At 37.0% G+C, this 16619-nt stretch overlaps 1 protein-coding gene across 2 annotated transcripts in view; it reads left to right on the top strand.

The window, feature by feature from the left end:
* The window catches only part of Dync2h1 (dynein cytoplasmic 2 heavy chain 1), a 273560-nt gene that overhangs the window by 55603 nt on the left and 201338 nt on the right, over window positions 1-16619 (top strand). For both annotated transcript variants that reach the window (XM_008829984.3, XM_008829990.3), the window contains exons 31-40: window positions 85-235; window positions 2937-3142; window positions 4182-4364; window positions 5467-5649; window positions 6220-6443; window positions 7075-7190; window positions 9471-9670; window positions 10431-10695; window positions 11683-11890; window positions 14190-14319. In XM_008829984.3, coding sequence (XP_008828206.1) covers window positions 85-235; window positions 2937-3142; window positions 4182-4364; window positions 5467-5649; window positions 6220-6443; window positions 7075-7190; window positions 9471-9670; window positions 10431-10695; window positions 11683-11890; window positions 14190-14319 — 1866 coding nt within the window. The remainder of the gene's footprint in view (window positions 1-84; window positions 236-2936; window positions 3143-4181; window positions 4365-5466; window positions 5650-6219; window positions 6444-7074; window positions 7191-9470; window positions 9671-10430; window positions 10696-11682; window positions 11891-14189; window positions 14320-16619) is intronic.

A 16619-nucleotide genomic window follows, 5' to 3' on the forward strand; every position in this document is an offset into this window, starting at 1 on the left:
GTAGTTCACATACATGTTCACAAGACAAATAAGCATTAACAGTATGTTATCTAGTTAAGAATAATTTTTCTCTTTATTTCATAGATACTATGCTTAGCAGAGCAGATTAAATTTACTGAAGATATAGAAAATGCCATCAAAGATCATAGTCTTCATCATATTGAAACACAGCTTGTCAATAAGTTAGAACACTATACCAATGTTGATACCGGTTCTGAGGACCCAGGAAATGCTGGTATGCAAACTGCGCTCCATTTTCTGCCAGCATTAGAGCTGTTTGAACATTGTTCTGTCTTAAGTCATCTATTGTGTGTGCTGTGTCCATTCACCAAACCACCCATCCATCCATGTAGTTTTGATGAGTGTGAATTACAACATACTTAACTTTTTATGTTGTACTTAGAATCATCAGTAAGGTCCTACTTGAAACAGAATGTGCCATCTTTACCCCACATGTGTTCCTTCACCCCTTTTGTGGTTTGTCTTCACATTACACTCATATGCAGTCAACACTCCATGAGATTATAATTTTTGTTTTTAACTCTCAAGCGTATTTTAAGAGTTGAGAGGAAAAGACTGATCTAGCTGTAAGACTAAATGTTTACCATTCTGTGGCCTTTCCTTCAGTCCGGATATTCCAGGCTTCTATCTGGTACCATTTTCTCTCTGCTGAAGAGCTTCCTTTAGTGTGTCCTTTTCACCTCAGCTCCTGACGGGTGTTTCACTGGTTGTCGTGGCTGGTAGTTCACTCAGCATTTTAAAATATCATCCACTCTATTTTGACTCCTGTGTTTTCTGATATGGTGTACAATCATTTGAATCATTGTCTTGTATAAGTAACATGTTCATAATCATTGTATTTTGTCAGTATTCATGACTTAATCTTTGTATTTATCTTTCAAGAGTTTAATTATCATGTTTCTGGCCATGGATTTCTTTGCACTTACTCTCTTTGGGGTTCTCCGAGCTTGGCTCTACAGGTTTATATTTATCCCACAGATATTTGGGGAAGTTTTGGTCATTAGTTTTTCTTTTTTCATATCATGTATTTTCTTTTATCCTTTTGAGCTTTCCATGAGGTGAGCATTAGATCTTTAGGCATTCATCTGTAAGTGTCTTAAGTTTTGTTCAACTGTATAAAAATACTTTTGTTCCTCTCTGTTCAGAGTGGATGGTCTCTGTTGTTCCAGCATCAAATCCACAGCCATTTTCTTCGTTTCTTTCCACTTTAATATTGAGTCGATTCAGTGATTTAAAAAGGTTATGTAAAAAAAGAAGACACGAAATTGGGAGGGGGTGGACAGATGACGGTAGGTTTGTTAGGAGGAGGAAGGGGCATAAAGATGATCAAAGTACATTGTGTGAAATTTCTAAAAACTTAATGTATTTTTTTTTAATTTGTGAAGCTAGAAAAAAATAATTTTGTAGTTTTCAGTCATAAAATTTCCATTTTGTTTTTCACAGTTTTACTTTTTTTGTTGACTTTCCTTTTAAAAGTGATCATTAGTTTTTGGAGCATTTCTTTTTTTTTTTTTTTTTTTTTTAGTAAGAGATCCATGAATAAAAGTCAATGTGGCATGCAAAGTACTGGTCCTAGTAGTAATTCGTTTTATCTCACTTTTCTATAGTTGAGCTGACTTTGATCTCTTGATTCTTCTGCCTCCCCCTCCTGAGTTCTGGGATTATAGGCGTGCACCATCACACTCAGCTTTGGTGAGCACTTTTAAAATAGTGCTTTCAAAAAGTCTTTTATAGTCTTTTCTAACATCTTCATCTTACTACTGGTACCTGTTAATTATCTTTTCTTACGTGGGTTCAGATTTTTTTTGGTTCTTTGCATGCTTAATAATTGTGAATTGTGTCCTTGACATTTTGTATTGTGTTATGAAAATATGGGTCTTATTTAAATCCTCAGAGGAAAGCTGATATTTTTCTTTTAGTAAGTGTCGTCAGGCATAGCTTCTCTGGGTTAGGGCTCCAATGCCAGTTTCTGTTTTTAACTCTGCACAGTGCTTTTGGAGTCTGATCTACATGTGTACCTGGCAATGGTCAGTTTTCAGTTTTCGAAGTGTCTGGCTTATAATCCTAGAATGGGATTGCTTAATACACAGCATGGAGTTAATAAACAAGTTCCAGTGTCCTCCTCCCTGGACTTTCCCATATGTCTCTGCTTCCCTTCTGGACCTTTGGCCAGGAAGTTGAGTTTTCATGTATTTATTGTCTTTTGTACTCTTTGTGAACTCATGTATTTACTGGGCCCGTTGAGGGGAGGCAGAGAGAGGGAAAAGAACCACAGGGCTAGCCCTTTTCTCCTGGGCACCCAGTTCCTCTGATCATAGAGGAAGATGTCCTTCTCTCAAGAGTTTCACACCTCTGGGTCCTGATTGTCAGAACAGTGAGACATTAGGAGACCTTTCCAGTTTCTCAAACATGAGCTAAAGGCCTTTTAGACTTCTCTTTCTGCACCACTCTGTTTCTGACTGTACTGGGTCCAGAATTGGGGATACCCAAGAAGAAAAGAAAAAGAAAATGATGTAAATTTCCTATTGGCTTGTGGACTGGAGAGACCAAAAGAGGAAAGGAAAAAAAAATGCTATAATGTTCCGCCTGGCACGCTGACTGTTCTAGCCGGTCCTCTTCCCTGGTTTGCTGTTCCTTACTTTTCAGAGTCCCAGATAGCCGTTCAGTGCAGAGTTTTCACTGTGTTTAGAGGGAGAGAAAGAAAGTGTGTGCTTACTCCTTTGAGCCCCTCTTACTGAATTTCCATGCCTTAATTTTTATGATTTTTCTTATTTATGTTGTCTTTTTGCTTTGCATGACTTGTTTTATTATAGCTTCAAATGGCGCTTGAAATCTCCTTTCAGCCCTCACTTATACAGCATAACTGCAGAGTACATGACTCGTAGTCTAACATTGTTTCCTTTCTTTATGTATAGAATCAGGCATTCTGGAACTTAAACTTAAAGCACTAATCCTTGACATTATTCATAATATTGATGTTGTGAAGCAATTAAACCAAGTTCAAGTTCACACAATTGAAGACTGGGCTTGGAAGAAACAAGTTCGATTTTATATGAAAAGTGACTATATGTGTTATGTTCAGATGGTGGATTCCGAACTTCAGTACACTTACGAATACCAGGTAGGAGGACTTGATGTGCAGAATACTTGACTTTTCTAGGTAGAAATTACCCGAAGGAAATTGCTTTTGGAAGACATAATTATTTCCATTTTACTATTTTTTTAAAAAAGTTTTACCCTGTTCTTTTGCATCAGAATTTACACAGTGTAATATAATAAACACATTATTCTACTTACAAAATTATTGACATCCCAGTGTTCTGCTGTGAGTTCTCTAAAATGTCCCTTTCCATTGATTGGCATTTGTATTGAATTTTAACTTATCTTTAATCCAAGGAGAATTGTATGCGGACAATTTCAGTAGAAGCAATTTAGTCTGTGCTTCCTTATACAAGGTTATAGCAATTGCAAATATGCTAGAATATGTTTGCTAAATGTTTTCGGTTTGTAAGATAAAGTATAAAAAATCTAGTTCACGTAGCTTGTTCTAAAAAAATCCAGTTGAATCCTCTCCGCCCCTTTCTATCATAATGAATTAGTCATCAGACTAATGTTGCAAGAATAGCTAGTGGACACTTACAAAGGGAATGCATTTTTAGACCCAAATCCTATAAATAGCTGAAAGAATTGGGTTGTATTTTTCCTATCGTCTAGTAGACATTTTGAGACTTATTTGTTAAATTAATTAATTTAACAAAAATTTTAAGGATTATTTTCACTTCAAGGTCTCAGGAAATAAGCATGAATTAAAAATATGAAGTGGAATATATGCTGTATAACAATGCAGTTTTGGATTTGTTTGTCTTCACATTATCTTGGTGCCATTACCAAGACTGAGAGAGACTATTTGGAAAGTTAGCACTGGTTAAGTATTTCAAACTACAATGAATCACATGCCTGAGAAACGGCTACATTTCATTTCAGTTCATGCTTTTCAAAGTGCCTTTCACTAAGAAAAATTTTGGATGCTTTTGTTAAAAAAGTAAATCTTTTTGTTGCATATGTAGCTTTTTAGCTCAGCTAGCATATTACGTTTGTAAATGCAGTGTTTGTGGAGTAGGACAAGAGCGCACTGATGTCATGCTTCCCTATGTACGTAGGGGAACGCTCCCAAGCTGGTTTACACGCCACTGACAGACAAATGCTACCTCACTCTCACGCAAGCCATGAAGATGGGCCTTGGAGGAAATCCTTATGGACCTGCTGGAACTGGAAAGACGGAATCAGTAAAGGCATTAGGGGGACTTCTTGGAAGACAAGTCTTAGTTTTTAATTGTGATGAGGTACAAAAAATAATTCCCAAATATATTATGTTAAATGTTTGCATTGTTTTTCATGTACATACATATGAAACACTCTGTTAAAAGTCATTCCTTTGGTTGGTTGACTGTGATGTGTTACTCTGTTGCCTCTCCTCCTCCCTCAGCCCCTTGGTTCCCAGGGTTACAAATGTATCATATCATCACATTCAGGTTTCGAATCATTCTACGTTTTTTTTTTTTTTTTTTTGTCTTTTTGAGCCAGTGTCTCTCTGTAGCCCCAGCTGTCCTGGAACTCACTATGTAGACCTGGCTGGCCTTGGAACTCACAGAGATCCACCTGCCTCTGCCTCCCGAGTGCTGGATCCACCATGCCCAGCCTGAATCATTCTACTTTTAAATCACCTGAACACAGAATTTATTTGACAAAGCATAGAGGAGTTGTACATAGTATAGGTCTAAAACTTTGCTAAGGAGAAGTATTGTGAAGAAATATTTTTAAATGCAGAATGAAGGTTTGTGTTACATTGAAGACAAATGTTTTCAGTAAAGACAATACTGAATTGGAAAGGAAAAATCCTAAATACATTTAATGTTTTCAGAACATTTTGTATAAGATTTGTACTCTGAGTTAAGGAACAACTAAAATGAAATATTATATTTGCTCATTCTGTGTCCTAGTGAAAATACTTCCCTTGCAACTGCCCTGAAAGAGTAGCTTCTTAGTGTGTGTGGTGTTCCTGGTCCACCCCTCCAACCCTGTCCTAGGCTTTCCTTGACACTGGGTCTCTCTATGTAGCCCAGACTGTCCTGGTATTCATCATTACAGTCCCAGCCTCTGAGTGTAGAGATACAGGCATGCATTGTTTATTTTATAGTGTATGAGTGTATTGCCTGCATGTGTGTAAGTGCACCCATGTCATGTATTACACAGTACATGGGAGGTCAGAAGAGTATCTGTTCCCCTGTAACTGTAGTTATAGATGATTGTTAATCACCTTGTTGGTACTACGATTCGAACTCAAGTTCTCTGCAAGAGCAGTCAGTGCTCTTAACTGCCGAGCCATCTCTCCAGCACTGATTTTTGATAATTTTTAATGAAAATTATTTTTGTTATTTTTTTAAGGGCATTGATGTGAAGTCAATGGGCCGAATATTTGTTGGCTTGGTAAAGTGTGGGGCCTGGGGTTGCTTCGATGAATTTAATCGATTGGAAGAAGCTGTCCTCTCAGCAGTGTCTATGCAAATACAGACCATTCAGGATGCCTTGAAGAATCACAGACCTGTATGTGAGCTGCTTGGCAAAGAGGTAGGGGATGTGCCCTAGAACCAGTTCTCTCAGCACTGCAGTTGCTAATCTGTGACTGTGGGATGAGCCTGTTCACCTAGGAAGTGGCTCGAAGGTGATTAACCATCACCATCACCTTGCATGTAGAGCTAAATGCATTGTCTCTTAGTGTTTGGTTCAGCCTTTTGAAGGAAGTGCTGCTATCAGTTTCCTACTTTATGGATGAAGAAACCAAGATTTATTAGTAAATGTGTAGGGATCCTTGATCTGAATCCAGATGTGCCTAATTCTGAAAGCATATATTTTCATCATTGTTTGACATGAATGTCAAACACACACTGTAAGTAAATAGACTTTCATATGAATTATCCCCTCTTAAACATTCAGTCTTGAAAGACCAACTATGAAGGAATCCACTGCTTAAAGCAGTGGGTTTTTAAGGTGCTTATTACATTAGGATATGCCTAGAGTATTGGGGGTTGCTGTTTGCTAAGACGTTTGCCCTATGTATAGAAATATGTCACATAAAAATTCCCTTGGCAGAATATAATTTCAAATCTTTGATGCTTGAATTCTAAATTAATGTTTCAGGTAGAAATAAATTCTAATTCTGGAATTTTTATCACCATGAATCCTGCTGGAAAAGGTTATGGAGGAAGACAGAAACTTCCAGATAACCTTAAGCAGCTTTTCAGACCAGTGGCTATGTCTCGTCCAGACAATGAACTCATTGGAGAAGTGATTCTGTATTCAGAAGGTTTCAAAGATGCTAAGGAGTTGGGAAGAAAATTGGTCTCTCTTTTCAACCTGTCGAGGTGGGTGCTTCTGCTTTCAGTTCTTCACATTTTGTGTTTCTAACGATGGTGTTTTCATTTCCTATTTTCCCAGTGTTTGCAGTGGTTTTCTGTTGGTCTTTTTATTATACTCAAAATGCAGAGTGAAAGATTTTACTTTGAATAAAATCTTTATCAAAATGATTAATTTTCTTGTCATTAATTTGACAATACATTAAGTATTTATATTGTAGTGTTCTAGCTAATGATTCTAGCCGGCCCCTTAGACACTATACGTACTTCCATGTTTTAGTTTAGTGAAAGGTATTACTTTTTAGTTTATTGGACAACCCAGAGTTCTGATTTATATCTCTTAATAGATATTTGGGACCTAGGCAGTATTAGAAGTGAGAAAGCAAGCTGGGTTATCATAGGTTTTAGGAGGGATTGCCACTTAGCATCTTAATAGCATAATTGCTATGACGGGTTTGCTCTGTGAGCTCTTTCTTCAGTAGCTTGCTTGAGTACTTGTTTTCTGATTGATTCTCTTGTATAGATGAGTAGAAAATAAATATCAATGTCTGTGCATCAGTAATGCTATTCTATGTCTCTTTGGATGTGATAATGAAAAGAATTTCATACAGAAATTAAGCTTTCCACATCTTGACTTCAGGGAACTTTTGACACCTCAGCAGCATTACGATTGGGGGCTGAGAGCTTTGAAGACAGTTCTGAGAGGGAGTGGGAATCTTCTCCGACAGCTGAAGAAGAATGGCACTAAACAGGATGGTATGCTTGAGTACTCCCATCATAACACCTCATTAAAATCAGCTTGAATTGAAATAGTTTCTGTTATAGAAGGTTGTAGATTCAAAGTAAACAATTTCTGTAAATTTTGCCAAGTTAGTTTTTGCTGGTCATTAACACCTTACATTAGTATGGTACATTTTCCCAATTAATGAAGCAATTTGATTATATTATTTTAAAAATAAAGTTCAGATATTATCCTGATTTTCTATAGCTTTAACCTGATGCCCTATAAGAAAATTTAAGCACACATTAATTATGAAGTCATTGTGACATGTAAAAGAATAGTCAAATCCACTTGCTTTTAAACTTAATGTTGATTAGAATTACCTAGTGAGACTAGATATGGTGATGTCTACCTGTAATCCCAGAATTCAGGAGGTGGACACAGAGAATAGTAGGTTCAAGGCCAGTCTGGGCTACTCTGACTACTTTGAGTGAGTTCCAGGCCAGCCTGGGAAACGAGGATCCTGTGTCAAGACAAACAGAACAATCTTTACAACCCAAGGGGAAAAAAATCAACTGGTGTCTTTTAAAATCACAGGTTGCAGAACACTTCCCTCAAAGCTTCTAATTAGGTCAAAGCTTCTAATTAGGTTCAGTGGAGCATGAAACTTTATTCAGTCTTAATGGAAACATTAGAAACGCATTGAGATTTTTTTTTATTCTAAAAGATGAAGATAATATGTTGTGATTACACTGGGCTTTTAAAGGAAAGAAGGCCCAGGCAAGGTGCTCTGCCGATCACATTGTAGTGCAGGTCCATGGCCACTGCTGACATCAGCTTGGAATGTTGTCTTCGATCCCTTGCTGAAGCTGTGTGGGCCCATCCTCTACTGGACACTCATTTCCCTGTTCCTGCTTCCTGGCTGTGCGCATGTGAAATCAAGGTCACCTGTGAAGTGAGGCGGCCAGGGTTAAGCTCTGCCTCTCAGTCTGGTGGTTCTCCTTCCTCATTTATGTACTTATTAAGCTGTTTTTGTCAATGTGCATTCATACTTTGCTCACATACACAACAGTTTTTCAGATTTAAAAGATACGGTTTCCCATGTGCATGAACACATGGCTTCTAGGAAGCCTGCATTTTCGTCATCTTCAGGGTGGTATAAAAAATTAAGACACTGTTTCAGTAAGGGACAGAATAGCAAAAGGATTGCATGACACTACCAATCTGTGTTTTAAGTGGTCAAAGTATACATCTTAAAAGAGTAAATTGCTGGGGCTCTCTTACTAGGTTGGCACATGAAAGGATTGGATAGTTGTTTTGAGAAAAGCTTAAACAACTACTTTATATTTTTCATGATTTTGATGAAGAAACATTCAAATTACACCTGTAGTAAATAAAAATGGATTATGATTAGTGCTTGAAATAAACTCAGGGAAGCCAAGCTGCATTATATGTATTCAAACACAGTGGTTTTGAGCAGCTCTGGGGGAAGTACCAGGCCAAATACCGTTGCTTTGCCTTTGTCTATTTTTATACCTTAGACCCTTATATCCTGAAAAAGAAAAATATCGTGATGATGCTAGTATTTGTATTTAGTCTAAGAATGGGTTTGTGAATCAATTAAATCAGAGTTACCAAAGGTTTCTGTTTAGTGTGTTATTTTAGGACATAAACTTTGTAAATTGTGGGTATTTTTGGAGAGATACTTTAATGTAGAATGGGTGTACTTGAATTTGAATCTCAGACTTAATGTCCCCATATGTAAAACTGAAGTAATGATAGCAATCATTTGTAACCTGCTCTAGTATTTTGGGATCATATGACGTAAAAGGTAAAGTATTACACAAATGCTAAAGTCTGCTACACTGGGATTCAAATCCTATGGAGTTCATAATCAATGATACTTGTTGTAAGCAATCAAAAGATAGAAAAGGGGCTGGAGAGTTGCTCAGTGGTTAAGAACACTTAGTTCTCTTGTAGAGGACCTGGGTTTGGTTCTCAGCACTTGCATGTCAGCTAACAATCATCTATAACTCCAGTTCCAGGGGATCCAATGCCCTCTTCTGGCCTCTGTGAACATTACATGCATGGGTACATTTAAAACATGCAGACAAAACAGTCATACACATTAATATGAATAAATGCAAATTTTAAAAAAAAGAGAGAAGTGTGTCAGTTATCATGGTTTACTACCTTTAAATGTGTTTATCTTGTCATTTAATGATTTCTAATGCATGCCAAGAGTATATTTAATGTAAAATATGTTTTTGATTTAGTTGATTAAAAACAATTTTCAAACCAAACTTTTTCTGTAGCTAATGAAAGTCATATTGTGGTCCAAGCATTGAGGCTTAATACAATGTCAAAGTTGACATTTACTGACTGCACCCGCTTTGATGCACTGATTAAAGATGTCTTTCCTGGAATTGACTTTAAGGAAGTAGAGTACAATGAACTCAGTACTGCCTTACAGCAAGTCTTTGAGGAGGCCAGTTATGAAATCATACCCAGTCAGGTAACTGTCTGGAATGTTTTGTAATGTATCAGTGCTTTTTCCTTCTCAGCCCTTAGTAATGACCCTTACTAGTTATCTTGCGATTTAGTTTTCATCCTACTCCTTTAACGTTGCCTGCTCAGGAAAGCTTCTTGGCTCTTCAGCTTCTGATTAGGACCTCTTCCTATGTTGTTTCATTACTTCTGTTATACATGCATATTAAATATTATGTATTTAGTTAGTATTGATTTTTGCCCACCAGATGTAATCTCCATGAGAGTTAGCATCCATGTATGTTTTTGCTCCACATTTTATCCCTGCTGCTCATGACAGTATCTCGTCGTAATAGATATATTGTATGTACTTTTGCTTATTGATTACAGTATGATCTAGTTTACACTTTGGTAATTGCCTAGTAGAAATTATTCTTAGAGAGTCTCTTTATGTAGCACGGATTATTATTCAAAAATGAACGTTTCCTTCCAAATTTTGTTGGAGAGAAGTAGAATATGAATTAGCAACTTAATAAAGTCATGTATTGTATTTGAATAAACATATGATTGAGGAAAATAAAGGATATATATTTTCAAATTTGTGAAAAGCACCCTGTCTTTAAAAGACAAATACTATTCAGATTTATTTAGTTAGTGGTCTGAAGTTTTATCTTCTACTGGAGAGATCTAAGATGAATTTACATGTTTCTAATAGGTGTTTGCAGAATGAAACCAGAACTGGGATTGAGTATTATGACTCACATATGAACATATTTCTTTCCTACCAGATCAAGAAGGCTTTAGAATTGTATGAACAGTTATGCCAGCGGATGGGAGTTGTTATCGTTGGTCCAAGTGGTGCTGGCAAATCTACCCTCTGGAGAATGTTAAGGGCAGCACTTTGTAAAGTTGGCAAAGTAGTAAAACAATATACTATGAACCCTAAAGCTATGCCTAGGCATCAATTATTAGGCCATATTGACATGGATACAAGAGAATGGTCTGATGGTGTTTTGACAAATAGTGCTCGCCAAGTAGTTCGTGAACCTCAAGGTTGGTCTCATTATTTTACTTAACTCTTGGAGAATCATATAATCTTTATAAAGTTGTTCTTATTAAGGCTTATATGTGACTATAAAGTACCTAATGGTATCACTGAACACCATTAAATTGTTGGTTCGAATAACTTTGAAATTGGAATGGTAAAGCAATAGATTTCCTGCTCTAAATTTTCTAGACTTGGTTTTGAAGATAATTTTTTTTCATCAGAATCAGAATAGATGACTTTTTTATCAAGTCTTAATATAATTAGAAGTTGTTCATTTATGGTAGTGGATGAAATATTCAGAAGTCTGAGCCATTAAAGATCATATGCTACTTTTCCCATGTTCTTACTGCTGATGTTTTGATCCTTTAATTTTTTCAAAAGTCTAAGTACAATTTGAACTGCTCATTTTAGGCAGAGTATTAAAACCTGTTTTCACAACCTGGTCATATTCCCCTACCTCATTCAAGTCGTCTTTCAACACACTGAAAAAAATAGTAGTAAATGTTTTGTTTCTCATTTAGGACACTGAAAATTGAGTTTCCTGCATTCTCTAAAAGAGACATTCCATAGCCAGCATTTACGTATTTTCATGACATGGTAGAAGACAAAAGTCTGAAGCTTTCTTAGCAGTTTCTCATGGAAACAGAAATATCCATCTCATCCATCACTGGTCTGGAAACGGACATCACCAAATCTGTGTGTTTAGAGATAACTAGGGCAGGACTCCATGAATTGTGACTGGGCTTTGGCTGCACAGGCAGGACTGCCCATGGGTTCTCCACCACATCTGTAGCACTACTTCCCATGACAATTTTAAGCTTACTCAACTTTGGTCTTTGGTCTGGAAATCAGTTATAAATAATAAGGTAGTTTATTCCTTATGTTTAACAGCTACAGCATCTGGCATATACCAGATGTCTTTGTATACGTTTGTGCATGTACATGTTTATGTATGAATTTTTAAAGTCTCCACTTTTGTGATTTGGAAACAGATGTTAGCTCATGGATCGTCTGTGATGGTGATATTGACCCAGAATGGATAGAGTCTCTGAATTCTGTTCTGGATGATAACCGGCTGCTCACTATGCCCAGTGGAGAAAGGATTCAGTTTGGTCCAAATGTTAACTTTGTATTTGAAACTCATGATTTAAGTTGTGCATCACCAGCCACAATATCTAGGATGGGAATGATATTTCTTAGGTAAGCCACAGGTCATTGTTATATGTATATTAGAATAGTCTTTATTGGTTTGATTTTATAGTTGTTTATTTTGCCTATTTATGATTAACTTTTTGAGTTGGCTTTTAAGATTTTCTGTTTTATTGCAGTTAAATCATTTTTAGCAATTTAGCTCTAAAAATTTGAATAATGTTTTCATTAAGAGAAATAGCAAGTACTCAATTTTTTCTTAAAAAATTTGAAATGTTATGATTGAATTCAGAGAAGTACACATGCTATAAACTTTTTTTACTCTTTAAGCACTAGCATTTATTTAAAGTCCAGTGGCAAGTTTTAGTGATGGAATCTTCACTTCACTAGGACTAATCCAGGTATAGTAGGTCCTGGCTGGCAACCTTTGTACTTTACAAGCTCTTTACTAAAAATTGTCTTAGTTCTATGGTTCACTTAGAATTGACTTAGAAAGTAAAAATGAGCAATAACCAGTTTTATTTTTTAATATTTTTTGATTATTTCATTTTTATTCTATGTGTGTGTTTTGCCTGTGTAGATGTGTATACCCATGTGTGTAATGCCCACACAGGACAGAAGAGGGTGTCACATTCCCCCGGAACTGAAGCTGCAAGGCAGTTGTCAGCCGCCATGTGGGTGCTAGAATCTGAACCTGGGTCCTTTGCAAGAGCAATCAGTGCTCTTAACCTCTGAGCCATCTCTCCAGCCCTAATAATCAGTTTTAGGTATCACATACATAGTCAATACTAGAGCATGGACACTTGAGCCAGTTTCATTTCCTCCAAAATGAGTTTTATTTTATGTTTTGAATTTATGTTTAGAATTTGTTATTCATCAAGCCTCTAAAGTACTTGAGTTTCGGGACTATTTGAGGCATTTTAGGTTGTGGATGACAAATGGCTGGAGTCTCTTTGGTTTGAAGTATGTCTTAAAATTATTTAATTACTTATTTCCCTGACAGTACTATAGGAAACATTTGCATTAAATTAATCATGACTGTAATTGATAATATGAAGTTTAATTATTAGAAATAGCCACTCATCAAAGAAGCTTCTTTTTGCAACAGACAGAGACTATTGTAAAGTTCCACAACTGGTCAAATGCAGAGAATAAGTGACTGTGAGTGCCCAGCCCTAAGTGACACATCTACAATGCAACCTCTTCACCTGAGGATTAGGGAAGGAACACCTGCAAGAGGTGGGGGGTGGGGGTGGAGAGATTTTAAGAGCCAGAGGGATATGACACCTGCTGTTAGTCAGTGGATATCTAGACATGAGAGAGAAGCTATACCTGTGACCTCTCCACAGTATGGTAGCCTAACTAGATCTTCATAATGAGAAAACCAGTTGACATGCCAGCTTGGACGGGGAAAAGCTCATGGGGATCTCACAAGATGAAGACCTTACTGCAGGTAGTCAGTGAATGCTGAGGGAGGGAGGGATGGTCAGTTTTTTCCTGGGACCAGCTCCCTGAGAAGCAGCCAGATCCTAAGTGGGCAGCCTAAACACATGTACACATGCGCACCACTACATGGACTCAGGGCATGGGCGGAGAGACATGGGAATGGGAGGGGTGGAAATAATGCAAATATAATACTCATGTATGACATTCTTTAAACAATAAACTTAAAATTTAGCTTTTGGCATATAGTTTCATTATTGTTTTTATATAAATTGATCATTTACTGTATATCATAATCTGAGAAAATTGTTATAAAAGACAAGCTTATAGGTAAAATTTTAAATCTTATTGCATATCTGTGGTATATTTGATGTTAATTTAGGCACTGTAGAAAAGACAGCAAGAGAGGTGTGAAATTGACATTTACAGAGAGTTGTCTTTCTGGAACATACCCTACAGTAGGGGAGAGAAAGGAGCACAGCACCATAGGTGGCATGCTGTCAATGTTTAGCAGTCACAGAGTCCTGCAGAGAACATCAAGTAATATACTTGCTGACACAGGCATTGGCTGGGAGAGGCATGAGGAATGTGTAGGATTGTGTAAAATTGAACTGACACTCTTAGACTGCCAGGTGGTCTAGCTTGGACCTGTTAGTTTAGGTTTCATTTATTTCTCCTGATGTTTGCTGAGCGTTTCTCTGGGAATAGGCCAGATGAAAACTTGTAGATAAAGAATAATGTGCTCCTGCGTCTTCTGTGACATAAAGGCACAAAGTAACCAGTGGCAGCGCTGTGTGCTAGGAGATCAGGATATGGCAAGAATTATGTCTATTGGTACAAGTTAAATCTGAAGTAAATTGACAGTTTCTTCCTAAGTATCTGGTGTGTTTGTGTTAATCCTTTTCAGTGATGAAGAGACAGATATTAATTCTCTGGTAAAATCTTGGCTGAGGAATCAGCCTGCTGAATGCAGAAGTAATCTTGAAAATTGGATTGGAGATTATTTTTCAAAGGCTTTACAGTGGGTTTTAAAGCAGGTGAGTTGACCATACTGTTTCATAATTCATCTGTGGAGTGAGGGTGTGGTCAAGATCCTGTTTGCTTGCTGCTGTCGTGTGTGTGTGGTAGAGCACTGCTGGCACATGGCTCCATGTGAGAGGTAGCGCTCAGCATTGCTGGTCCTTGAATATTTTTTGACAATAGCCCTTATTGTTACTTTTAAAGTTGTTTCACTTTCTCTCTACAGTATCCTACCTGACTTACCTAAAAAAAACTTGAATATTGGAATGGCTTCCTGTTCACACTAGAAGAATCATCTTGTTATCACACTTTACTGTCAGTAATTACCTACATGTGTTTCATGTTATAGACATTGAGGCTAATACTAAAGTACACAAGTGATGGTGAATTATTTATATAATGTTTGAAACATTTGTTTCTTCAATAAAATGAACTGAATATCTAATATGTCAAACGTAATACTAGAGAAAGGTTGAGAGATGAAGGTTAGTAAGATAGTCTCTTTCCTTGAGAAGAGTTTATTTGTGCATGAAAATGCCACAGAAGGTAATCATCATTGTAGCGGCATAAAGAGTATTGTTGTCTGTCTGGGAGGGTTGGTTACCACCTGGAGCATGAATAGAGGTTGGCCTGAAGACTTTAAAGGGTTTTTGCATATGTTGCATGATTTTTAAAACTTTTTTTGGTGGCTTTTATGTCATTTATTTCTTGAAAAACTTCAACATATAGATCAGAGCAATTATATAGCAGTTGTTTTTGTCTTTTTATTTTCTTATTTTATGTGTTTGACTGTTTTACTTGAATATATGTACAATGCCGAAGGAGGCCAGAAGAGGGCCTGAAGATAGTGCCAGGCACTCAAAGTATGAACCTGGGCATTTCAGATGCTAACCCATAACAGGTCTCACCTAGATTTGTCTGAGTATTTTAACATGTGGAGGGTTCCTTCTTTCCCTTTGATGATCATGCTCACATTCAGAGAGAAATCATCCTGGATGCTCTAGTCAGAGGTTGAAATTCTGTTTTTAACTGGAACCTTACTTGTATGAATTCTGCAAGTAAGGCAATCTAGAGCAAAATCTGCAAGTTACTGTCTGACCTTTACGTCTTCAAACTCTTAATATGGTCTGGAAGCTGAATGCACCTGTGTCAGCTGCTGGTTTTCTTCCCACCCTTTCTCAAGTCCTCTTTTTCTCCATAATTATTCCTTATAAATAGGGTGTGATAATGAAAATAAAATTTGTAGACTTTCTTTTGATCTGTAAGTTGTGCATGCTGATCCTTGCACACTTCTTTGTTTCCTCTAAGCACAAGTCTTTTAAGTCCTCAGCTATGTTAAGCTTACCTCTGCTTGTGCCGTGTTCTTGGCATGGCAGGCAAGAGCTCATCCTTCGGATGTTAGCTAATGGACTCCTTTATCAGAGAGGCCCTGCTTCTTCGGTTTCAGTCACTCTTTCTCACAACCCCTCGCTCTGTTGCTCTTTAGCTCCTATCTCAACTGTGTAACTATTTCCTCTCTGAGCTTGAGCTTTGAAAACAGGGACTATGATTAATCTACTTTAAAACAACAAACAAAATCCAGCATTGCCATCTACAAATCTGAATTATGATTGTCTCTTGGTAAATATGGAAAAAATGATACATTTTCAGCTAAGTTCCTTGACATTTATCAGGATCCCAAGGCCTACAGATAAAACTGTCTATATTGCTTAAGTGTAGAAGCTTCATTTAAAAATTCTTGTTTAAAAAATGAAATGGGCTGGAGAGATGCCTCAGTGGTTAAAATCACTGGCTGCTCTTGCAGAGGACCAGTGTTTGATTTCCACCACCTACATGGTGGCTAACAACTGTCTGTAACTCAAGTTCCAAGGGATTCAACACCCTCTTCTGACATTGCACGACATGGATGCGCTTACATACACTTATAAAATTTAAAATAATTAAAAAAAATGAAGTTAAAATTCTACTTATTGAGAAAATTTTTAAAAATGCGAAGTTCTAGGAATTGGACATAGGACCCGAGGCACATTCGCACTGAGTAATGACATTGGCCTAACTGCTCTCCACTGAATCTGCTTTTGAAGCCTCTGCCTTCTCACAGCGCTGTCTATCTAGGTCTCAGCTCCAGCTCTTTATAAACTCAAGGAATGAACAGCTATTTGTTTTGCATTAGTTTTTACTTTTGCTTACATATATGTGTGTGTGTATGTATAAATTCTTCAGGCCGAGGTATAAATTATGTCTATTTGAGAATTCTAGCATTTATGGTCCAAAATATATAATTATGTTTATTTTGTCTTTTTTTCAGAGTTTTATA

The sequence above is a fragment of the Nannospalax galili genome, unplaced genomic scaffold, assembly GCF_000622305.1.
Source record: "Nannospalax galili isolate Female #2095 unplaced genomic scaffold, S.galili_v1.0 scaffold1750, whole genome shotgun sequence".
Classification (NCBI taxonomy): Eukaryota; Metazoa; Chordata; class Mammalia; order Rodentia; family Spalacidae; genus Nannospalax; species Nannospalax galili.